The sequence below is a fragment of the Thunnus albacares genome, chromosome 19, assembly GCF_914725855.1.
Source record: "Thunnus albacares chromosome 19, fThuAlb1.1, whole genome shotgun sequence".
Classification (NCBI taxonomy): Eukaryota; Metazoa; Chordata; class Actinopteri; order Scombriformes; family Scombridae; genus Thunnus; species Thunnus albacares.
This window is the reverse complement of record NC_058124.1, coordinates 26,553,987-26,578,669: the sequence shown is the minus strand read 5'-3', so window position 1 is coordinate 26,578,669 and position 24,683 is coordinate 26,553,987. Positions and strand designations below refer to the sequence as shown.

The 24,683-nt window shown below is 38.9% G+C and overlaps 1 protein-coding gene across 3 annotated transcripts in view; it reads right to left on the bottom strand.

Moving 5' to 3' along the window:
• Positions 1 to 24,683, bottom strand: part of LOC122969171 (tenascin) — a 68,044-nt gene that overhangs the window by 6,108 nt on the left and 37,253 nt on the right. For 2 of the 3 annotated variants that reach the window (XM_044334713.1, XM_044334714.1), the window contains exons 7-18: positions 22,020 to 22,173; positions 19,985 to 20,254; positions 14,791 to 17,997; positions 11,732 to 11,854; positions 11,270 to 11,413; positions 10,473 to 10,592; positions 9,334 to 9,483; positions 8,122 to 8,252; positions 7,279 to 7,405; positions 6,430 to 6,581; positions 1,609 to 1,705; positions 131 to 286 (exon numbers count right to left, since the gene is read on the bottom strand). In XM_044334713.1, the coding sequence (XP_044190648.1) occupies positions 131 to 286; positions 1,609 to 1,705; positions 6,430 to 6,581; positions 7,279 to 7,405; positions 8,122 to 8,252; positions 9,334 to 9,483; positions 10,473 to 10,592; positions 11,270 to 11,413; positions 11,732 to 11,854; positions 14,791 to 17,997; positions 19,985 to 20,254; positions 22,020 to 22,173 (4,831 nt within the window). The remainder of the gene's footprint in view (positions 1 to 130; positions 287 to 1,608; positions 1,706 to 6,429; positions 6,582 to 7,278; positions 7,406 to 8,121; positions 8,253 to 9,333; positions 9,484 to 10,472; positions 10,593 to 11,269; positions 11,414 to 11,731; positions 11,855 to 14,790; positions 17,998 to 19,984; positions 20,255 to 22,019; positions 22,174 to 24,683) is intronic. The other variant, XM_044334715.1, reaches the window with a different exon arrangement.

The following is a 24,683-nucleotide window of genomic DNA, read 5'->3' as shown; positions in this document are numbered from 1 at the left end:
TAGAAATGTTTCACCTGAAACTGTTTTACTTCCACAGGCTCATTCAGGACATGTTATTAAAATGGCATCACTGGAGCTGAACACCCCATTTCCCATCAACACCTGTCACTTCCTGTCTTCTTCTTCTCACCTGCAGTGCCACTGTATCCGCCCACCGTCAGTCTGTAGTTCCTCTTGGCCACCTCGAAAGTTGAGTACTTGGCGAACACCGACTCATGTCCATCACGCAGGTCGACACGCAGACTCATCCTGGTCGTCGCTGTGAGGTTGTGTATACTGTCAAGACCTGAGATAAAGAAGAGATAAAGAAGTGTATTTTCAGACAAAACATCCTGTTAGATTTATTGTAGAGTTGTTTGAAACCATGCAGATGCAGAAAACAGCATCTCCAAATTTCCACATTTCATTTCAACTCACTACTCACTCAACACAAATCCCAAACTTATTTCTTAGTCTCGCACCATGGATAGGGTGCTGAGAGGGTTCGGTGCCTTGCTCAGAGGCACTTTGATGGTTTTTCATAAAGGGACTCATTTACTTTTCCTTCCCAGAATCCTCCTTCTTGGCTTCAGTATTCATGAACATCTGGTCAGCAGCCCAGATAAGCTGTTTTTGTCACCAGTTCTTCTGCTGAACAGATTAAAGTTTGACTCTGTGACAAAGGAAGACTGTGTTGAAGATGAGGATTGTCTTCTATTTGAGCACCAAACATTTGTCCTACGACCTCTCTCTGCTTCCACATTAAACTGATGTTAATGCTGTTGGTTGTTTCAACTACAGCAGCGAATCAATGCTACTGACCATCAAAGTTGTTTTGCTGAGTGAAATTTAAAACTTTAGAAGACATTTTAAGACTAAAATATAAAGACATTTAAGACCTGTGTTTGGGGAAATAATGCAGGAAGTTTTAAGTAAACAGGTGGCACATGATGCTTTTCTGAGTTTTAGAAGCTGTTGAAGCTGAATTCAACTGATGAAAAAAGCCCATTCTGAAAGTACCTGTGCAGATTGAAAATGTGAAAAAGGTGAAAATAACAAGTAAAAAAAGTATGCCTTTACATTTCTCATTATAATGAGAATATATCTTGTTTTATCAAGAAAATGTTTTTGTTATAACAAGAAACTTTTTCTCATTTAAATGAGAAAATGTATTTCCTTATTAAGAAATACCTTTCTTTTTTTGTGACAAACACATTCAGCTTTATTTTTTCTTCTACAGAGACGCAGCGTGGATAATATCTTTCGCATTATGCTAACAACCCCATTTATATTGCTTAGTAAGAACAGGGTTTGATTATGTGAAAGAAAGAAAGTAAGATTTGCTTCATTTATATGTTCACATGCCTCCATTTCAGCAGCAGGAACACTGATGTTTTTCTGAGATGCAGATACAGTCTAATATTTAAAACAACTTTATAACCAGTTTTGATTCTCAGTATAACAAGAAAATATACTTATTTTGATGTGAATAAGCAAAAGCAAAAAAGTTTTCTCATTGTGGTCAAAATAGTGATCCATTTTTCAAAAGTGGTTCAATCTGTGCTAAATTTCCATGTAAACCTGGCTACTGGTGTAAGTATTCTCTTTGATAAAATGCATCTTTCTCACCCATCCAGAACTCTCCACTCAGATCTCCGAATCCTTTGACGTAATCCTTCCAACCTCTGAAAAAATCCACAGAGCCATCCTTCCTCCTCTGAAAGACCTGCAGACAGGAAACACACAAACACAGTCAGTTTTCTATCTCAATATAACTTGAGCTGTGTCCCAAATCCAGACTAAATCTAAGCAGTTCTCAAGTGTGTTTCAGTGTGCATGTGACAAGATAAAGTAACAAACTAAAGACTAAAGAGACTAAAAAACTAATTTTTCTGAATGTGCTGCATATTCATAGATTCTGGATTTTTAATCAGCAAAAAGGTAGAGATATCATTTTAAGGATTTTCAACAAGGCAATTGAACTTTTTAATGTAGAAAACCCATATTAGAGACAAATTATTATTCGAAGCAGAGTATTTTTGTTTTGTATTATATTTTAAAGGGACCAGTGTGTAGAATTTAGTGGCATCTACTGATGATGGTGCAGATTGCAGCCAACTGAATACCCTCTCGCCTTTCCCTCCCCTTCCAAGCGGGTAGGAGAACCTATGGTGGCCGTGAAACTCACACAAAATGTGAAAGGCCCTCTCTAGAACCAGTGTTTGATTTGTCCATTCTGGGCTACTGTAGAAACATGGTGGTACAACATGGCAGGCTCTGTGGAAGAGGACCCCCCACTCCCTATGTAGATATAAAGGGCTCATTCTAAGTCCCCCTCCACTCAAAAATGTTTTTTTTTCTTTTTGTTCCTTCAGTTGGATGTTTTTCTCTTCTCTTATGTATGTGCAGAGTTTGTTTTCACATTCATCTCCTGAAGGAGGAAATCTCAGTTTAACATGTGTACCTATGAGCATGATTTGTGACATCACAACTAGTCTGGAGCCAATGCTGGTCCAGTATGCAACTTACACAAGTATGAAACCTCCAGTTAACATACACTGAGAATGTACAGTGGGCTTCAGTGGACAGTGAAGCAGGAGACATCTTGTGTCCAGCAGGAAAACTTCTCAAATGAAATATACTTACATATTTATAGATTCTGAGTTTTTACATGAGGGAGAATGAGCAGGTATCATTTGAAGGATTTTCAACAAGGTAATTGAAACATTTTTGTGGAAAATCAATATTAGACACACATTATTATTCCAAGAAGAGTATTTTTGTTATGTATTATATTTTAAAACATGTCAGGATCTTTAAGTATGTTGATTTCTTGTAGACTAAGTGCAAGAAACTATAAAGATTAGTCTATAGTATTGTTGGATCTTCACCAGCCGGCCACATGTTTCAACACTCTAAGAGACAAAGGGAGTCCTCAAGAAACTCAATTTCCCCTGAGTCCCCAGAGGCTGCTTTTATATACATGCTGTCTGTTAAATGCTGCACATCGCAAAGGACTCCAACATCCATTATTCACCAAATTTAGAAACCCGAATCTGTTGAGTTATTGATAACTAACATTGTATATGCTTACAGTGTTCCTCATAGTGTTGCTTTTGCTGCTAGCCATTCAAGTTGAACCTACTCTGTAGGAAGTGTAAGAATTTCAGTTCATTATTGGAATATCACATTTTCAATGCAATCTAGTGAAGCTGTTAGAATTGGCTGTTAATTCAAGTGTTCCCCTTTTCAATTAAGACACAGTGTGCCACAGAGCCTGTGAGGTAGAGCCACAGCGTGCCACCAGCCCTGTGAAACACAGAAGTTATCCTCTAGCTGTTACTGCCATGCATTCCAGCCTGAGTCAACTTTAAAAGACAATCCTCTGACTGTTACTGTCCTACATCTCAGTTAGTGCATGTTAAAATTTTGGGTAAGCAGACTTACTAATGTAAACCTGCATTAGCCTTTACTGGCCCTAATCTTTTATGCCCACTTGAGCCACTAGATGGTGCCATAGCTACCCCTCTTCCACAGGAAGCTACTCCCCATAGTGTAAGTTACCACATTGTTTGGTTAGGCTAGTGTACTGCCCCAGCTACACAACAAGGTGTCTGCCATGCAACACCATAGCCAACCACATTGTTTTGTTGTACTAGACAACTGCTTAATATCACCCTCCGCTACAGAGACAACAATGGAGATAATTATTTCTTCCCTATCACAGAGCCTAGAATTTGGCTACCCTGAATTCATCAGCAAGCTCAATTTAATGAACTGATAGTACCATTTGGATACACGACCTCCACCATTGGCTATCATAATTCACCTCTAAGAGCCAGTCACATACAGAGACGAGCTGGCACCAACTTTAATCCCACTGTGGATTTTGATTTTCAGGACTTGATTGACCAACCCAAGAATTTATCACTGGGCCAACCAGCATAAGGCAAGACATGCTGCACATTATGCTATGTGCCAGTAACATAAATACTTTGATTAAAGGAGTAACCATATTCAGGAACTGTACCCGCCTGTCCATGAACAGGAAGGGACTGACTCTGCCCCCCCAGAACTCTGCAACCCCTGGGATTGGCTAGGATGCATCTTCCCGGTGGGCAGACCAAAACTTTAAAGTGTCTTATCTGAGACTCTATGTTGTTTTTTAGGCTGTTTTCTTTGGGCTGCTGCTTGCTTTTATCTTTATCTTCTTGCTCTCTGCCATGCTGGTGGAAAGCTTGCATTTTGCTAGTCTGAAGATGTGACTCAGAGTAACAGGAGCTGAAACCTCAGAATGTAGAGTCATGAGTTGAGGATCAAGCCTGATAGAGCATGAGAGCATAAACCAGGAGCTCTCTTCCAATGGAAACTTTTCTGGTCCGGACCAGCCGATTCACTCATCATTACAAGATCAAGACTCCAGCCTCTCACCCCAGCACATTGGACTCCATTCTCCACAAGAAGCCACCCCAAGGAGCAAGCAAGTATTTCTATAAAACCTTCATCAACTTGCTTGAACCCTGGTGCTTTCATGATTTGTAATTTCAACTGGCAATTCCGAACTAAGCTGTTGTACCACTGATTTGACTTGCTGCTTCTTAGGTAACAGTCATCTCATCTGTTTATCAGGTCTCTCATACCAACTGCACAATGGATGACACTACATCATGCATTTGAATTATTCACCAGTCATAGCCTTGTGTACCAGTTTTCCTTTTCCTCTTGTGTCTTGTTTGTAAAATGTTGTAGTGTTTAGTACTTGTAGCTGTAGTATTAGTAATAAATGTGTATGTATCTAAAGTGGACTTTGTGTTTTCTTGTGCTTGCATCCGAGTCACTTAACCTTAAATGACCTATACCCTTGCAAAATCATAATTAAAATTAATAACAATCATAATTCTAATTGACCTCTCTTGTGTGGCCAACAAGGAGTACTATTTCCCTATAATTATACCTACTCTAATATGAGTTATGTCACTGGACGAATAATTTCATGTTGGAGTTGTACACAATAATACTTCATAATTGCCCCATAAAATCATAAAGATATTTGAGAGCACAAATTCCTACAAATACTTCCAGGGCAAGAATGCACCAGGCTTAGAGGAAAGCTCCATCCTTCATCCGTGCATATGCACTCACATTGAACTTATGACGCATCAAAGTAACCCCTCACTGCATGAGATAAGGAAGATAACACAGATAATACGCTTGGAAAATTGTTGTCACTTCCAGAGCAGGAGGGGAAACAACTGAGCCTGCCAGCTCAAACACTGAAGCGTCATACAGGTCTACTACCTCAAAAGATCACCCTCACAACTGTCCAAAGGGGGGTGACAAAGGCTGTATAGGGACACTGAGCATAACTGCCATGTCTACCAACTGCGTTGAGACAGGCATTCACACACTAGAAGCTTTAGAAGTCCATATGCAGAGATTCTGGTCCAGAAGCATAACCAGCCAATGGACAGATCAGATGATGACCACAGCATCTCTGACCACAGTTCAGAACATGATCACTGTCCATCGGACAATGACAGTGCCTCTGAGTGCCTCTCTGCCTCTGGCTACCTGGAGCATTACAGCCCCGAATGACAAGTTAAGAAAAACTTAAGGCACAGGAGCTTTACTGCTCACTCCTCACAATCATAGACAACGACACAGTCCACCCCTGCACTGACAGTAAGACAGATACCAGTGCATTACTTTTCCTGCAATTACATAGGCAAATTTGGGTTTGTTAACAACAGCAGCAACTTCAGGAATTCTGAACTCAGCAATAGCCAGGCATCCTGCTATTAGTTGAGAAAAGCCGAAATTCTGATTCAACCCAGACATCACTGTCCAACTTTGCAAGTACACTTGGATCAACTCTTTGGCAGTATTTTATCAGTAATTTCACTTTTGCAAAACACTAGCTTAGGGCATACCAATATGACCTTGCAGAACTAGTCACACACATGTCCTTACCCAACACAAGTTTAGGAAAATAATATATGGCCAATCAAAGCCATGATACGGCCATTAGGACACCCCTCTGCAGCAACACCTGCCTGAAGGACAAAATTATAAATTCTGCCAAGATCAGACTGAGCACAACATTAAGTAGTCAGTATTGTCATCAGATCCAATGAGTGAACCAACCAACCAACACTTTTGGACACTCCAGAAATGGCTTTATCATCATGCATCTCACTTTAAGAAATTTACACCTCTAACTTTCCTGTTCTGACAAACCCCAATGAATAATCTGCCCTGTTATTATTAACTCTTATTAATAATTTCTATTGGTTTTAATAATTAATATTATATTTGATAATCAATAATTATTGCTGATAGCCAAACCTGTAACCAAGGCCCAACAAGTATATTCTATAGTATGGAACTGAGACACATTTAACTGGAGGGAAGTCAATCAAACTGATGATGTAACTGATGATGTCACTGTACCGTCCAGCCTCCTCCGTCTGTCTCCATGTCGCAGTAAACCTTCATCGGCGTCCCGAGTTTCCCCTGTGGGAAAATCTCCACCACGCCTGATGTCCTGATGCCGTTCATCAGCTCCTGGGAGCAGTCACTTGGGAAGGGGAACTGCATGGTGCCTAAGGAAGAGGAGGGAGTAGGAAGGCAAGAGGAGCATGAAATATATAGTATGGCGGGACTTCTACTAGTTATTAAAGGATAAGTCTGTTTTTCTATATTTTTTTTATTGTCAACTAATCTCATGTTTGGAGCCAAACCAACAATGAATTGATCTTCTAATTAGTTCTGTGTGTGTATCCAAAGCCTGATATATCTTGTTCCTCTGTGCTGTAGACCTCCCTTGTTGTCCAAAAACTATTAAAAACACATCAATGAGCTACACTGCTGCACTGGGTGACATGTTCCTTTATTATGAAGAGTTTGGTCACGTTAGTTTGTTTAGAAATGGCTCTAAGACTTAACAGTGATCACATTCTCAGTCTCTGGAGAGTAGTTCTGTGTAAGAGAGTGGTTCTCTTGACTTTATATTATTCTAAGTTCTTTGAGAGTTTTATAATGTAGTACAAAGTCAACAGGTTGTGATATGTAGCACAACAAGCTAGTGAAGCTGTAAACAGAACTGTGTTCTGTCCTTACACTGAACTTCTCTCCAGACACTGAGAACATAATTGCTGTTATTAGTCTTTGGAGCCATTTCTAACCAAACTAACATGCCCAAACTCTTTATAATGGAAGAAACACCCAGTCACCCAGTGCAGCAGTAACTAATCCTTTGTCTTAACCAGAACAACATTGTGATATAAGAAGCTGTTGTACCAGTGGTGAAGTCAGTGGAGATGGTGGAGCCTTCTCCTCCCTCTGCCTGTAGCTGAACGGTGTACTTGGATCCAGGATCAAGCCTGGTCAGGTTGTACTCTGTTACTGTGGCATCCACAATCACTTCCTACAAAGGAAAAACCATGAGATTTTTCATGGAAGTAGTTCAAACTGGTGGTCAAAAACTTGTCACACCAGCTTGTTTAAACCTTCTGTACAGATTCATTTTTGCTGACTTTCGGTGCATACATTTGTCTTTCTTTAGCACATTTTAAACTGTCCTCACCCCACATGTACAGTATCCTTTTTCAGCACAAAGTCAACTATAAGTCTAACTCATCATTTGGTCAATTTATCACAGTATAAAATTTCAAGAACCCAAATTACAAGACAGATGACACATGCGCCCATAAAAATATACTAATCTTTAGTGATAATCATTGAAAATATTATTGAGGTGCAGTTCGAGGTTGTAAAAAATAGCTTCAGTATTTATACACACAAATACAACAGAAAAATGTAGGATATAAAATTATAGTAGTCTATTTAAATGTAAAGCAATTTTATCCCAACTCGTTTATTTGCGTCTTTTTCATTGAAAGTAAATGTATGCCTCCAAGTTACTGAATATATGTATAATTCAGTTTTTAAAATTTCCTTCAATAATGTCATTCGGTCTACAGACGTAAATGAGATACAGTGTGAAGGACATCAGCACTTTCAACTGGTTTTCTCAGCTTATGTCTACATGATATATAAATTCAGTTACAGTATAAATTTAGTTATGTAACTATAGATAAAACATACTGGGACTCCAGAGGGTAGCACAAAAAATATTCTCACTTTCATTTCTTGACTTTCAGTCTGATAGGTCAGCCTGTAGCTCCCCACAGGCTTTGAGGGTGGTTTCCATGACAACAGGGCAGTGCGAGGGGTCACCTGGCTTGCTTGGAGGTCACGTAGTTTCCCAGAGCCTGGACAGGTAGGAGGTGGAGTAATTACAGTTACTTTCAACATACAGTAAGTATGAAAGTTTCTGCTTTATGATGGATTGTTCATCACTTTACTGTTGAGTCATTTTAATGAGGACATATTCTGCATATTCCAGACGTATATTTATATCCTGGAGTTCTACTGTAATATTTTTTGCATGATTAACAGTTAAAAACTCCTTATTTATCTTATACTGGCCCTTTATGCAGCCCCTCAGTTCAGCTTCTGTATGAAACAAACCATTTAACTCCTATCTTTTTAAGACCCCCCTCCTGATGAGCCCACTTTGTTCTGATTGGTCAGCTTCAGGAGGGTTCCTCCAGCTCCAGAGGCTATGTAAACAAACTGTAGTAGCAGGATTTCACTTCTTTTTCTCCTTCTTTACTCCAAATGTCAACCTCTCAAATCTATCCGTACATACTGAAGCTGAAATCAAATTAATATGAAATATGAGTGGACAAAACATGGAAAAACCTTAGCAACCGAGGCTAAGGAACAGATGGCCATTTATGGGCATGTGTGAATGATCTGATGTCATCACAAGGAGGAAGTAGAGGTAACTTTACAAGCGAAGCGTTCAGAGCAGGCTGAAGCCCTGGCTTATGACTTGCAGGGAACATTTCTACATACGTTCACCTTGTGTTTTGTAACTTTGACCATGTTTAACATTCGACATCAGAACGGGATATAAATAACAGAAAATGACAAAAAGCATATGTCCTCTATGCATCATTTGAGTCAGTGATATATTTTCATTCATAATGTCATTCTAGACAAACTGCCCTCATATCTTTGTAAACTTATTTCACATCTTCCAGTCATAATCCTAAAAAACAAGACATATCTGCTGTCAGTCCCTGATGTACAAACAGAGAGGGGAAAGAAAGCTTGTATGTTTTCTGCTGCAGACACTTTGTACTCAGACTGAATTCAAGGCAATTGTAAACTCTATTGAAAAAGAGTTTGCTAACCTCACTGGGTTTAAATAAAGGTTAAATAAATAAATAACTCTTTAAGGCCATGTTTAAGGCTTTGGGTTTGTATGTGTTTGTGTGTGCTTACCGCTGGTGGTGGTGAAGCTGGTGGTGGCTGCTGGGCTCTGCAGGCTGCCCAGCTCGCTGGTTATGGTGACGGTGTAGGTGGTGGATTCTTCCAAACCACTCAGCTGCTGCTCTGCTGCGTTTCCAGACACTGTGATCCTCAAAGCTGCATCTGAACAAATGAAACTCTGATTCATTAGTTTACATTTCACTCAGTTTACGACCACAGTCTTATTATTTTGTCCTATTTATCTTATTTTGTCCAGTTTTAAGTTTTGAAGATACTGAATTGATCATACATGATTTAATTTCCTCACAATTAGATTACTATGATGGCCCCTATACCTCTCTCTAGCATAAATCAGAAATCAAGTCACAGGCTTTGAATTGTTAAAAATGCAGCAGCCAGTCTTCTAACACAGAAGAGACTATATTACTCCTCTTTTAATGTCCTTCTACTGACTGCCAGTTGGTTTTTAGAGTTGATAAAAAAAGAAAGTCACTTCTTAAAACTCACTATTATTGTCAGGCTTTCTTATAGTCTTTATTTATTGACTTATTTATATTTGTTTTTAATGAAATATATGATGGGAATGTGGGTTTATTTGGTATTTTATTCTGTTCTTTGCTTCTTTTATGTCTGTCTTCTAAAGCACTTTGTAATTGCTGGTTTTCATGAGTGCTATAAATCAACTTTATCTTATATTATTTCTATACATTGCCAAGAATGACATGTTTCTTGCCCCATTACCATTGGATTTTGTTTTAGTCTCATTTTAAGATTTCAGCAACTAGAAACAGGGTTCTCTGTGCATCTTCCCACAAAATGCAGCTGAATACAGTGCTTCTCAGTTCGAGGACAGCAGACTTCCAGAGAACAACAGGGAGCACACCCATAAATTCACTGCTTTTGTCTGTTTTCACAATTAAAGGCTATGAATTTATCGGTGTGCTCCACACCCTTTTGTTTTCTGGATTTCAGCAAGTACTTTTGATGAGTGCAATGTGATTATTAATGAAAGAAATGGTGAATAATTTGAAATAAATGAGAATTATCCTTTAAGTTTTGATTCAGTTGCAGAGAAGTTACATGCTTGTTTTTTAATAAGCTACAGAACTGTAGTGACAGATGCAAAACAAGACAACTGCACTGTCACTTACCTTTCCCCGAGCCATAAACAATGGCATATTTATCAATGGCAGCCAATGCTGGACGCCATAACAACAAGGCCTTGGTGTCTGTGATGTTTACGGCCTGTAGGTTTGTAGCAGGGTCAGGGACTGAAAGAGTGAGAGTTAAAAAAGAAAGAAAAGAGGAAAAGAAAATCTATAATAGATTTAATTTGTACAAAAAATGGTCAAAACAGGGCACAAAAGTGACAAAAACTATAAATAATCTACTAAATGTACGTGGAAAAATGTGCAGAAGAGGCCAAAAACATCAATAAAGTAAACACAGAGAGGATTTCACACTGTGTTTGGTTTGTCAACAGTTACACCATCAGCAGTGGGAATCATCTGAAAAGGAAAAAGTATTTTGAAACAACACAGAGTGCTGGAACAAATCCAGGATGAGACTCCTCTGAGAAAACTTTAATCTATCCACAGATTGTTTCCAGATACAGCACCTGCTACAGACATTACGAAAGATGTGACTTTTAAATTACATGAAGAAAAAATGCACAAGGAAACATATAGGTTTAGATTGCTGATATATTTAAAAACTTTCTTCATCTGTCTTGAAGTTAGTGAAATATAAAAAAGAAAACAGGAAACTGGTTCTGGATAAAATCATGCAGGGACATTATGAAAGTCAAAGGTCAAAGGTCAAAGCAGCTCAGTTTGTAATTTTTAGCATAAAAAACACAGAATGTCTGAAGTTTTTTAAGACAAACTCGTCTTGTCTTTGACACAATAAACCAAAGTGAAGAGGGAAACCTGTGTGCTGCAGTGCTTACGTGTCATGACAGAGTCTTTGACGGGGTCGCTCTCATCCATTCCAAGGATGGAGATGACGTTGACCTCGTAAGAGGAGCCAGGAGAGAGCTGTGATAGGCCAAGAGAGGAATTGCTGGAGTCCACGGACACAGACACCGGCTCACCTGCACAGAGACGATGGAGAATGAGTCATATATTAGTTCATTTATGTTTTCTATCCCTTTTCAGACATGGAATGTGTAACATTGCTGGCTTCATCTACCTGTTAAAGTGATGGCTTTTTTTCCTTATCAACAATTTTCATTTATTAAATATACTATTTCAAGACACCTCTTCATCATGGAATAGAAGGTAACAGACTATTCATCTCTGCCTAGTCTGTTAGGTTGATACATGATTCGTCATGTTTTACTGCTTATTTGAGGGTCATGTAAATCCAGGAAGCACCTGTACATTAGTAATACATGAATGAAATTTCTCACCTTCCTTAGTGTGGGTGTAGGTGACCTTGAAACCACTGACAGGTCTCTTGGGTTTGGTCCAGGACACCGTCAGAGAGTTTTCTGTCACTTTACTGAAGATTATGTTGGATGGAGGCTCTGGGCCTGGATGGTGAGAAGAGTTCAATGAGGGAGGTGATTGAAAGGAAGGAAGGAAGGAAGGAATGAAGTGAAAAAGAGAGGACATTCACAAAATAGGAATTAAAAAGATGTAGAAAGGAAGAACAATGTGAAAAAAATGGAAGAAGTGAAGTAGGAAGAAAGTAAAATAATGTGGACACATAATGCAGCAAGTTTCATGAGGAGATATAAATAGAAAAAGAAAAAGGTTTATATTAAATAAATAAAAAAAAATAGTGAAAACACAATAAATCTTAAGGTTTTGTGTACAGGAAACAGTGTACACAATTATTGTTTATTCATCCACACATTTGCAATTAGTGCTCCAATGAGTTTTTGTGTATATATGTACAGTGCAAACATATATACAGTATACAGATCATATACAACATAAGGTGTCACAATTAAATGCAGACGATGGATCCTGAACAGCAGCGAAGGAGAGAATGAAGAAATGATTAGTTAGCTGGTCACTTGAACCTGAAAAAAGAAGCATGGCAGAAATGACGGAAGTTAACACAAAGAGAGAAAAGTCATTAAAGTAGAAAGAAAACAAAATACAGCTAAATATTATTTCAATTCAGTCTTAAGAGCTTAAAAAATGAAGAAAAGTTCATTTAGAGTCAGATTTTTGACCTCAATTATCTCAGTATATTATACAAAATTTGCTACCATTCAACCAAAAAACTGACTATCCTTTTAAAGACAATGGGTCCTTAAAGGTTAATGCATTACTATCTACTGTAGCAATTATAGGATTAAAATTCGTACATTTTGAATTTTTAAAGGTGAAGACAGACCAAATGTGTAGAGACCAACCGTGGTCTTACCCTGCTTTGGGTGAGGGGTGAAGGGGTGTCAGTGAAGCTGGTTGTTAGCTTACCCTGAATGAGAGAAGACCAGAGCAGCAGTGAATGAATGATGTAATGTTAAGTTATGTTGTTTTTTGTGTGTGGACTCTTTCTTGATGTCAATTCACCCACCAAGACCATCTGTCTTTGTGCAACCCTGGAATCACTGGGAAACAAATTTGTGGCTTTTAGTTGCATCTGACTGAACGTTAGCATTGGACGTTTACTTTAGAAGTGTCTGATATGAATGAAATTCAAGACTGAACTGGGACGAGGTTGATGGAATTGAAAGTGAAGTTGTTGGAAGCAGAGTTTTTGAATAAACAAGGATGTTGGATCTGCTTTTGATTCCTGCTGTCTTGTTTCTTACAGTGTAGACACAACATTGGCTACCTATTCATATAAAATCTGCTCAACATTCAGATTTAAAGGCTGTAGGCTTGATGCATGATAGCAGACAAAGAAAGTACTACAATTGAAATTTTAGGTATTTTTATGCAATGATCACTGTGAAACAACACATATTTAGGCTTTTGAGCATTTCTGCTCCAAGTTAGCTATGCTAAACTGAACAAATTGTTAGCTGGCGAGCTAATCAGCTGGTTAAAGGCCACTGATGCTAATGTCAACATGCAGCTACAAGCCACCAAGAACTAAATGAATTTGCCAGCACACAAATTTGTTAGCTAACAATCTGACATGATCTAAGTGACCAGTTATTCCATGTTCAAACATTCCCTTCCTGTTCAGCCCTGTATCCTAGAAATATTGATTATATACTATTAAATTACCACAGCAAATATATTTTGAAGGAAACATAATGCCTTTCGAATTATGTTTTCTGTCAACATAATGAGAAAATGTTAATTAATGTATCTGGTAAATTGAAAAAATATTGAAACTGAATGTATCAGTAAAACGTTCACCAGCAATATATTTTTGAATTTTTTCCCTGCCAAAATAGCCAATCTGGGAATGCAATATCTGCTGGAAGTGACTACAGCATTATTAAACTTTTTCATGGTTATATTTAGACTTTGGGGGCACTTGGTTAAGGTTAGAGAAAGATCATGGTCTTGGTTTGATACAAAAAAAGCCACCATTTTTCACTAACTTCAAAAGGTTGTTGTCTAAACCTAAAAACACACAGGACTCAGGACATGAAGCTCAGACTCTGGTGTTTACATCCTGTGTTTTGTACATCCACCCTCCACCCAACCTATACCAACAGAGAAAACACTTTAGTGGTATATAATATATAATGTTCTAGGAGACAGGGTTGCCTTAATCCACAGTTGCACAAAAATTGGTCACATCTATTGCCTTTTTTTGAGATGCCAATTTTTTAAATCTAGAATTGCAAGCACAGCCACCTGTACCCAGAAATGTGGACATTCAATATGGCTATTACAAAGTGTGCCTTTATGACAGCACAAACTATGACGTTGCATAATCATTGACAAGCCAAGAAATTTAAACTTCATCTTGTCATTCATATCAGTTCACATTTGTGAGGTTCGACATCAAATACTTGAGTGTGACTTCATGGTTGAGAGAGTGTTGATTATTATATGGTAGTTTTTCAAATATTCATGAATGCTGAGGAGTGATTGCACAAGTCCAGTATTAACACAAAACACAGCAGCTTAGAAGGCTTTTTCAACATGAGATGTGCTGAAAACAAACAACAAAACAGGTTATATGTCACTGAACCAATGATTAAATGAGAAACATACAGGAAGATGAAACTGAAACTGTAAATTGCAAGCTTACAGTTTTCAAGAGCGCCACAGCACTTGAGCTCTTGAAATGAAAATGGAAGAAGCATTGAGTAAGTAAGCAAACATCTCCATTCATATTAGAAACGTGATAATTAGTTAACAACTGAATTTGTTTTTAAATCAGCAAAACATGAAAGACATATGCGTGGCCAATTTATTTATTCTGAATAGATTAAGGTGCAAAATCAAGAAGAAAGGAACGAATTTTCTGACTTCACAACATTGACAGTGACGTTGTAGCATTGTTCAGTAGTAATTCATGTTGTTCTACTGTCACAATGACTTGTACCTGTACTGATGACAAGCTTGTGCAGTCTGGACAGAAGGCCAGGACCCTTTCCAAGTAAGGTCACAGTGTACTCGGTCTGCGGAGACAGATCCTCAAACTGGAAGGAGCGAGCTGAACCGGGAAGAACTTTTCTGAAGGTTTCGTCACTTTCTGTTGCAGGTTTGACTCCTTTGATGTTTTGGATGGTTGGTACCTGTGTGCTGACACTTTCAGATACTCTGTTTTCATCTTCAGTGTTTCTGTTATCAGCTTCTGTTTCTTTTGTTGGTTTATTTGTCCTTTCCTTGTCTTCCTTGCCATCTTCTTTCTCAGAGTCTTCTTGTTCCTGCTTTTTCCTGCTTTCCTTCTCCTTTGGCTCTTCATCTTTTCCAGCTTCTTTCTTGGTCACAACAAAGTTTTTATACTTCCCCTCAGGTGCATCCCATATGACTGTAAATCTGTCTGAGGTCCGGTCCGTCACCCTCACATGGTTCAGAGGTTCCCTTGTGACTCCAGATGAAGAAACATCTGATCCCGTTGGAGATTTGGAATTACTGCCTGTTGTTTGGTCAGTTTTACTGTCAAACTCCAGTTTTGCAGTATGATTTGTTTTTGGATCCTCTCCCCTTTGGCTCCCACCGATATTTCTCATCTTGGCTGTTATTCTTCTAGTTGGTGGTTGTCTCTTTGGAAGTGTGACTGGTCTTGAGGCTCTTGAATCAGAGGAAGTTTGTTTGATTATTGGTCTTCCTTGAATTGTAGTGCCAGTAGTTTTGGCTGCATTGACTCGCTCTTTATGAATACCAGAGTCAGAGTTAGATTCTGGGGTCTGAGTTTCTTCTTCCCCAGATTGGCTGGTTTGAATCAGATCATTGTCCCCCTTTTCTAACTGGTTGGTCTGTGGTCTGACGGTAGTGCGTTGGCCACCCATGTGGATTTCCCCTGCAGTGTCTTGATCTCCAAATTGTCTAATTTGGACTTCTTGGGTAGGGTTGTTGTAACCCTGCTGTCCAGATTGGTTATCTGGGAATTCAGGGGTATTCTTCTTTTCTGATTGGATAGTTTGACTTCCAACTGCAATGCTGCTGCTTCCATTTGGCTTTCTTTTGGGGAAATGCTTACTCATTGGACTTCTATGTGGAGGTTGAGGTGGTCTCAGGTTTGTACGGGTTCTGTTTCGGAAAGGCCCAACATACAGATTAGGGCGACGTGAGAAACTAACTTTGGAGGTTGGGTGATCAGAAGAAGGGACTCCATTAGTTCTAGTCTGACTGAACTTGGTGGGCAAGCTTGCCCTAACTCTGCCTTCAGTGTCCTCTACTCCTGTCCCTGTACCTTCAGCTGGATAGGATTTTTCTTTGGGACTGGAAGGATGTGATGAAGAGGCCGGTGATTCAGTGGAAGAAATTGGCTCAGTGTTGATCTCCTTTGCAGGATTTATAGGTCGAAAAGGACGGGCCCGGACTCTCGTGTTTGGGCGAGTTTGGTTCTGAAAAGGTCCCACGTTTGAAAGAGGGCGATGCAGGTATCCCCCTTTTGGAGGAAGACGACGAACTGGGAGTCTTCCTCCTTCTGTTGGTGTTTTTTTCTGATTTTGTTCAGCTCCAGAGGATATAATGGTAGTTGCTTTATCTTTGTCTGCACTCGTATCACTCACTGGTGCATTTACCTCAACTGCAGATGATTCTTCTGAAGCAGATGAAGACGGCGACAATGATAACTCACTTGTGGGGGTATGTGTCGTCTCTGTCTCTCTAGTAGGGATGAGGTTTAAAGGTGAAGAAGAATGGTAAGGAACTTTTAAATTTGGACGGGTTCGATTCTGAGAGGGTCCCATGTTTGGTTGCGGGCGACGCATGAATCCACCTTTTGGAGGTGTGCGACGGAAAACAGGTATGCTTCCTACTCTGAAAGGTACTTTTGGATCTTCTGGTGATACAGCACCAGTGGTACTTTTGGTACTTTTGTCAGTAGCAACATCTGCTTCATTGCTTTCAACTGGATCTGATATTTCTGAATTGGAAGAGGATGATGATGAAGGTGATGGTGATGATGTTGAAGATGAAGTGAGTGATGTTGATTCTACAGATGAAGAGGATGATTGTGAAGTTGATGGATGTGATGATGATTTTGAGACTGATGAATGTGGTGATGATGATGATTGTGAGGGTGATGAGGCTGATGGAGATGAAGAGAATGATGACAGTGGCTTCAGTCCTCCTAAAATCTGCTTCCTCACTGTTGCTGCATCATCAGAAAGGTCTGCAGGTTTGGACAGGTGAACAGAAAATGTTGTGATATTCAAACTGTCAAAAGTGTCTGTGAGGAGTTTATGTAAAGGATCTGGTGAATAATTGAGCTCAGTCTCTGTGGACAACGGCTTCAAATCAAAATTATTTTTCAGTGGCGTATCATCTGTTTCAGAGGAGCCCTGATGTGAGTCTGACGTAGTTTTTCCTTCCAGCACTGTTCCATCCCCTCTACACCCGCTGCCTCTGTCTGTCTTATGGGGTAATCTGATGTGTGTCACTTTAATTTTATTCATACACTTCTTCTCGTGGCTTTGACCAGCCCCAGTTGGCTCTGAAGACCCTGGATCAGCGTTGCTTCCCTGGACTGCTGTGCCAACATCTGGTGGATTTTTTGAGCCAACAGGAACAGTTAGATCTTCCGTGTTGGTTCCTGAATCAGTCCAAGACATTATAGGTGGATTTTTGTCTTCCCTCCTCTCAGTACTCGATGCCTCTACACTTGGGTCTCTCATAGTCAAAGCTGTCTCCTCCTGTGTCCTGTCTCCTACAGTGGGAGTACCTGGTTTAGGTTTTTTGGCTACAAACGGCGCCTTCTTCTCCCATAATGGGGTCTTTGTGCCAGGGCCAACTTTTCTACCTCCAGGCACAACTCTGGTTGCGTTGAAACGTAAAAAGTTCGGGGCATTTGGCTTCCTGGAAAATACAGGCCTTTCAGCGAGTTTGAGCTTGGCGCCATCTTTTCTGCTCACCAGAGGTTTAGTTTTGGCAATCACAGTGGCTGAGGGGTCTTTGTTATGACCAGGGACAACTCTGACTTTCACAGAGTCAGCCTCGCTCCCATCCTCCTTCCTCCCCTGTTGGTCAAAGACTTGCCTCTCAGGGTTCAACTCTTTGTCTCTGTCGCCAAGTTCTTGTCCTGGTGCTGGTGTGACCTGTGTGGTCACAGCTGCCATGGTAACCTTCGGTAATGTATTCCCTAAAGATGTGAAGGGAGTGATCACTGTTAAGCTTATTGTACGCTGCTGTTTTTTAAAAATCCAGAACGTATCAGATCTAATAAAAGGAAGAAAAGCAGTTTTAATATTCATTATGATCATTATTATGTAAGAACAAACAAACAGGGAAGGGCACCGGTATCCATGTAAAACCTGCAAGGAGAAAATTGAAATATAATTAATGTTGAACTTGGACAGAGGAATTCAACACGCTTGGTATCTGTGTCACTGTTGAGAAGGAAATATCATGGCAGAGTTCAGGAAAACATAATATTTTCTTCTGAAACTCATAATTTTCTTTGCTCCCGGAGAGTTGAGGCTGCACCTCGCTTCATTAACTTTCTCCACGCTCTAATGCATTTTATATGATGCGTTCTATTGAGTAATGAGGTGTCACATAAAGTTTCACTTGCTCTCACTTACCAGGAGCAAAACTGTTCTCACCTGAATACAGTTTGGACGAGACAGTTAACTGAAGCAACGTTGGAGCAAGATTTTTTCCCCTTTTGTTCCTTTGTGGTTAAACTCCAATTTTTATCCCTTTCTATATTTCTTTTAATCTATCTCCATGTCTCTTTGTTCTATATCTTACTTTTGCCTTTACAGTATTGCAGTAAAAACTTCAATTTCACTGTCCTTCAATGAAGATGAAGGATGGGGTTACCTCTTAAAAATCTCTTTCATAACCCACTGGATTATCTTAAAAATGAAACCCCATGAAAAGACCAAGACAAACAATGTGTTGGTCCATGTCTCAATACTTTCCAACAACCCTGTCTGTGGCTCTCAACACAAAGTCCATTGGTTCCTACTGAAGAAATTTTTACTCACAAATATATAGTTAATTTTTTAAAGAGGCTCAGTAATTACCTCAAACACTCTAGTACAGGAGGAAATTGTGCATTTGTTGGGGACTATTTTTAGCGGTGGATTAATCCACATTTGGTGCTCTAGTGAGTATGTCTGGCAGCAGGACGGTTTGTGTGCAATTAAATCAAAATAAACTACAGGGTGTGTGTTCATGGTAATGAAGGAACTTGTCACCCAGTCCAGTGGTGTGGCTCATTGATGTGTTTTTAATAGTTTTTGGACAACAACGGAGGTCTACGGCACAGAGGAATAAAATATATCACATAATACTCGTTAGTAGATCAGTTCATTGCTAGTTTGGCTCTTTTCATAGGATTTGTTGCCAATAAGGAAAATATAAAATGTTGCCAGATTTATCCTTTAAAATGTTTTCATTGGTTTTCTCCAGACAGCTGTGATTCATTATATCATATTTTCACCCTTAGGAGCATTTATACCAATTAATTTACATAAATTTGGTAGTAAATGCAAAACCTACTTGAATTAAACATTTGAATTCTACTGTATGTACTGCTAGATCTGTTTGTTTCCTCTCCTTGCACCATCCTCCCTCTCATAATAAATGTATGAAAAATATCCAACAAACTATCTCACGTAATTGAAAATTTCCTGTAAGCTGTAGTCAATGTGACATTACTGAAAATTTGGTTTCAACCCTTAAGCATTTCACTATAACTTTTAAAATTCAAGTAAATAAACAATTAAAGTTTAAGTTTGGAAAAAACATCCTTAGTCACTCTTGATTCAGGGTTTAGTACTCAAAAATTCAATTATTCTGCTCTTTTAGGGCTGTGTGGTTGTGGATTGATCAGATTTGACTGACAGTACTGGCAACGGGAACAAAGGCCCCCACTACTGTCATCAAATTTTTTTAAAACTAAAATATTGCTAAACTTGGATCAGTGCAGAGAAATATGTGACATCACCATTTTCCAGCTGCCTGCTGCCTCAAACTTGTGAGAGAGTCAAAGGTGAAATCACAAAATAACCAAACTCTTCTAACGTATTAAGAAACTGAGAAAATAGGTTTTCAGGGCCTTTGAGTGAGCTAAAATAAAATGTAATCAACCCCCAGCAGTTGACTTTGGTTTAACTCACCAGGAACTGTCTGAGTGGTTGCTGGTTCACTCTGACTCGAGCCTTTTTCTGCCACAAGTATGATGTCATACAAATGCCCTGCCTCCAGCTGCTGGATGTGGGCGGAGTCTATGCCAGGTGGAAAGGTCATTTCTTGACTCCTCCCTGCTCCGTCATTGGGCGACACGGTCATACGGTACCTGTCAATCTCACCCTGCGACTGTTCCCATTGGACCACCGCAGACGTGGAAGTTGTCTTGACAATTTGGAGTTTTGTGGGACCAGAGATGACTGAAGAAGAAGAAGAAGGAGAAGAAGCAGAAGAAGATGTGAGTACTAACATTTCGTTTGTTGAGAATATTTCCTGCTTGATGTCAGCCAACCCACTTTAGGAACCTCATGTTGCAGCCAGTTTGTATCACTCAGTAGATGCTAGACTGACCTGATTTTACAGATTTACCTCAGGTGTTCTTAAGTGTACATATTCCGAACTTTGTGATAATTAGGGATGTCCCACGCTAATCCTAAGGAAATGTATCAGGGCTGATTAAGACTTATTTTAATTAGAGCTGCACTGATGAATCAATTAGTTAATTGCCAAAAAAATAATCAGCAACTATTTTGATAATCAGTTAATTATTTATTTTTTGAGCAAAAATTCCACAAATTTTTTGGTTCCAGCTTCTCAAGAGTGAGGATTTGCTGCGCCTGTGCAATTAAATTGTTTAAAAACATCATCAAATTAAGAACATAATTCAGTTTTTACAGTCTCTATTCTACCAGATAACATGTACCTGCACTGTGGGAGTGACTCCTAGGGGAAAAAGAGGGTGCACTCACACTTTTTCAACCTTTAATTTACCCTGCAGACTTGGCTCAGCACACCTCCACCTCTTCACTTTCCTAAACTCACAGTTACTCTCATGCAGCCACAGCTTCTCGGCAGCTGCCGCAGATTACATCGTTCACAGGAAGGGCAGTGAGAGGGAAATGTTTAAACTCTCTCTGCCAGTTTGGAGATTTGAGCTGCTCTTGTCTGCCAATATATTGGTCAGAAGCTCCCTTCTTTAACTCATACACTTAAGAATGCATTTTTATGGGCACATTTTACATTTGTAAGCTTTTCTGTCAATAATAATGATTTCAGTTTCTGCTGTAGTTGATGAATATGGCTTTTTTCAACACTTTTTGTTGTTGTTTTTAACAACTGACATTGGAAAACAATTCTCTACACGAGAAAATATGATTATAAATTAATTTTCTCTAAATCTAAACGCATTATTACTTCTCTCATCCAAGTTGCATGGGTAGGAGCTGTTACCTGCTTCCAGCAGAGTAATATTAATCTATGCACTAGCAGATGGACAAATGTTATCACATTGCACTCTGAACTAGTTTTCACCACGTTAGGATCTGAAACACCAAAAGCTGCTGTTATACTTTGTCAATACCTTAGACAAAGTTTGAAAACTATGACAGCTCCAGAACATGTGTGTCACAAGGCCACAACACTCACATGAGGGATCAGTATTTGGGAATATTCATATGTAGATTAGACCATTAGAGCCTATGTACCACTTAGGCCTTTGTGTGGTTCTGTAAGGCTTTTTAATGCCAGAATTTTGTTTTGAAGCTGCACCTAATATCCTTCATTTTGACGATATTTAAGATTTTTAGTTTTTCACCTGAAATGCAGAACTGTGTCTTAAAACAGTAAATTAGGGTGTTATGAGACATGAAACTTGGCACTGAATCCCAGACTGATAAAAGTTAAGCAGTTAAACCCACCGCAGAAGTTAAACCCACCACACCTCTTCAGTACTGCAGCTGTGAAACTCTGAGATATACAGTATTATTAAACAATTCAATGAAATAACATTTTTAAAGAAGACAATTGACCACAAGCAGTAAAGGTAAAACAAAGTATTAGAAATCCAATATCAGTATAACTTTTCTTTCTAACATTCATTCAGCTTCAAAAATATTCTACTGTTCAAATCTTTCTTCAAATTGCCCAAAGAGAGAAATGTAAAGTAAATAAATGTAAACAGCTCACGGGTTGTGAATTCGGTCGAGCTCTTGGCTCCCCTCCTGCCGTTGATCTCTCCGGTGATGCTGACGGTGTACTCCTGACCGGCTGCCAGGCCTGTCTGGGTGAAGGTTGTCAGGCTGCCCTCCACCTGCACAGTTATCTGCTGGTCACTCTCCTTCTGTTTGAATCACACAGAAAAGAAATTACAGTCAGTACAGAAACCTACATGAACTTATAACCATGGTAGGAATTTAATGAATCTTCTGCCCCCCAAATCAAAAAACAAATAAATGAAAAACTGAGCTTTACCTTCTAAATTCTGTTTCTGTTCAGGGATTTTTAAACAACTTTTTTTTTTTTTCACAGGAACAAAACCTTTAAATATACCGGATAAAGAATTAGGTATATTTTTAACCCTAAATGGTACCTGCAGGCTTAAGAGCATCCAAAAAAGCTTGTACATCTTTTTATGTGCTGCAACTCAATCTTTAAAATGACACAATATCCAACAATAAATATTCACTTATGTAGATCAATTATATTTGTGAATGTACCTTTAATCTATAGTGTAAAAAATAACTGGACTGTGAGCAGACAAACATTTATCAAATGAAGCTTAAGCTTTAAAATCATTCACAGAAGTTAAACCTTAAAAGCAAATAAATTATACTTGCATGTATGTTTTTATGATTTAATTACAATGTGCTCCCCGCAGTGTCACACCTGATTCAGAAACTCTTTAAATTATCCAGATCAGATGGTAAAACTGAGGATATTTCAATGCTATTTGATGACCAGTAGAGGGAGTTTTCCCTCACACACGAGAGATCTTAATTCACCATTCACCATTTTGTCAACATTTATGGATCCCAGTGGAGATCCCAGTAACAACAACAAAAACAACAACAACAACAACAACAACAACAACAATAACAACAATATGTAATCATCATCAGGATGCATGAGGATCCTTGTCAGACTTAATGGAAACACTGCAGTCTGCAGGGTACCCACATGTGGGTAAGTGAAGTTGTGTTGTTGAAGTTGTTTCCAAAATCAAACTTTACTGAAGTAGAACAGAAACAATCCCGAGGGAGATCAGTGATGTTACCGAATGTCCAGAAACTGCAGTTTTATTACATTAAATTATTTATTTAATGTGCTGCAATCACAAAGTTAGTTTACCTCTTTGATTGAAAGTTGTCATTATTTATTCAGTGACTGCTATGCTCTGCCCAGAAGGGACCGTGAAACCAATATAAATTTGGTTTTCAGTTTGAAATGATTTCACCTGCATATTTTTCTGTTCCAAAATAATTGTGTCTTGCAGTTTCAATAAACAGGCTCCTCGAGTCAAATGCAAGCGAGAAAAAATAGAAAAATAGAAAGGAAAATGCTAAAGGAGTATCAATAAGTAAAAAGTAAGTTATTCCACTCGGAATTTTACAGGTTTTGATATTCAAAGTCTACTTCAAAGTACACACTCTTCTACAGGACATCAGCAGTTATATGGAGCATTTCAGGGGTTATATGGTAGAAAAAAACCAGAGTGCGCACAGATTAATAAACTGTGTGAATGGATTACTGAACTGAGTTTAGGGGAAATGATGAAAAAAGGCAATGAGAATGTAATACTTTATCTGTGGAGAACCCTTTTAAGGTTTGGTTAGGTTTAGAAACAAACACAACTTGGTCGGTATTACGAAACAACATGGACTATCAGAAGGAAATGGGAGGTAAACAGTTTACTTCCATGTAAAAGTCAGATGTTTTCATGACCCATCCATCCACCCTGACCTCCTCCCTCTGCATAATACCAGGAGACTCTCAATGGACAACTATGACCTGCAAGGAAAGGATCCCATTATAGACGGAGACAGTCAAAGGTGTACTTTCGGTAGCCTTGCTAGCTTTTCTAGTTGTACTGAAATATGAGGTAAACAGTGAAGAAGAGCAAAACACATCTGTCACCCCTGTTTAGTTAGGATAAATTGTGATTGGAAGAATGCAAAACACTCACAACTACAATGAGAAACAAACTAAAGACTTAAAGCATCAAACTATGACATATTCATAATGAATATCAACGCAAACATGAAGTTTATCAGAGTTTAAAACTACATTTAAGGATCTGATCAGAATGTTTAGAGAAATATCAGATATTAAAAAGAATGCAGCTCAATGCCAATGTAAGTACTGACACAAAATATGCAATTTTTACCAATAAATTCCTACTATGTGTCAGTTCTGATATTTTTAATTGAAAACTCATAAATCAACATCTGACAACACACTGATAAGCTAACACAGTGTTCTGACGCTAGTAGATTAGCTCGCTGGCAGAAATGCTAGCTCAGCTGCCCTTATTGGTCACATGATCCTCTCCTTGCAGGTCATAGTTGTCCGTTGAGAGTCTCCCTCTGTCTAATGAGGCCTCCTGACTTGCTTGTTTGTTCCCGTCGTAATTCCTACAGCCACTAGAGGGCTTTGTCACTTTGGCATTAGGTTTGTTTCCATCCACCCTTTTATACACTTTTTCAGTTTGTGGATAAAAAAAAAAAAGTTGAAATGCTGGAAATTCAAAAAAAGTTGGAATATCACAAAAAAAGTTTTTACATTTAGATGAGGAGGAAAACCTGATGTATCAGTAAAAGCAATATGCAAAGAAAATTGCAAAAGTGCAATGGA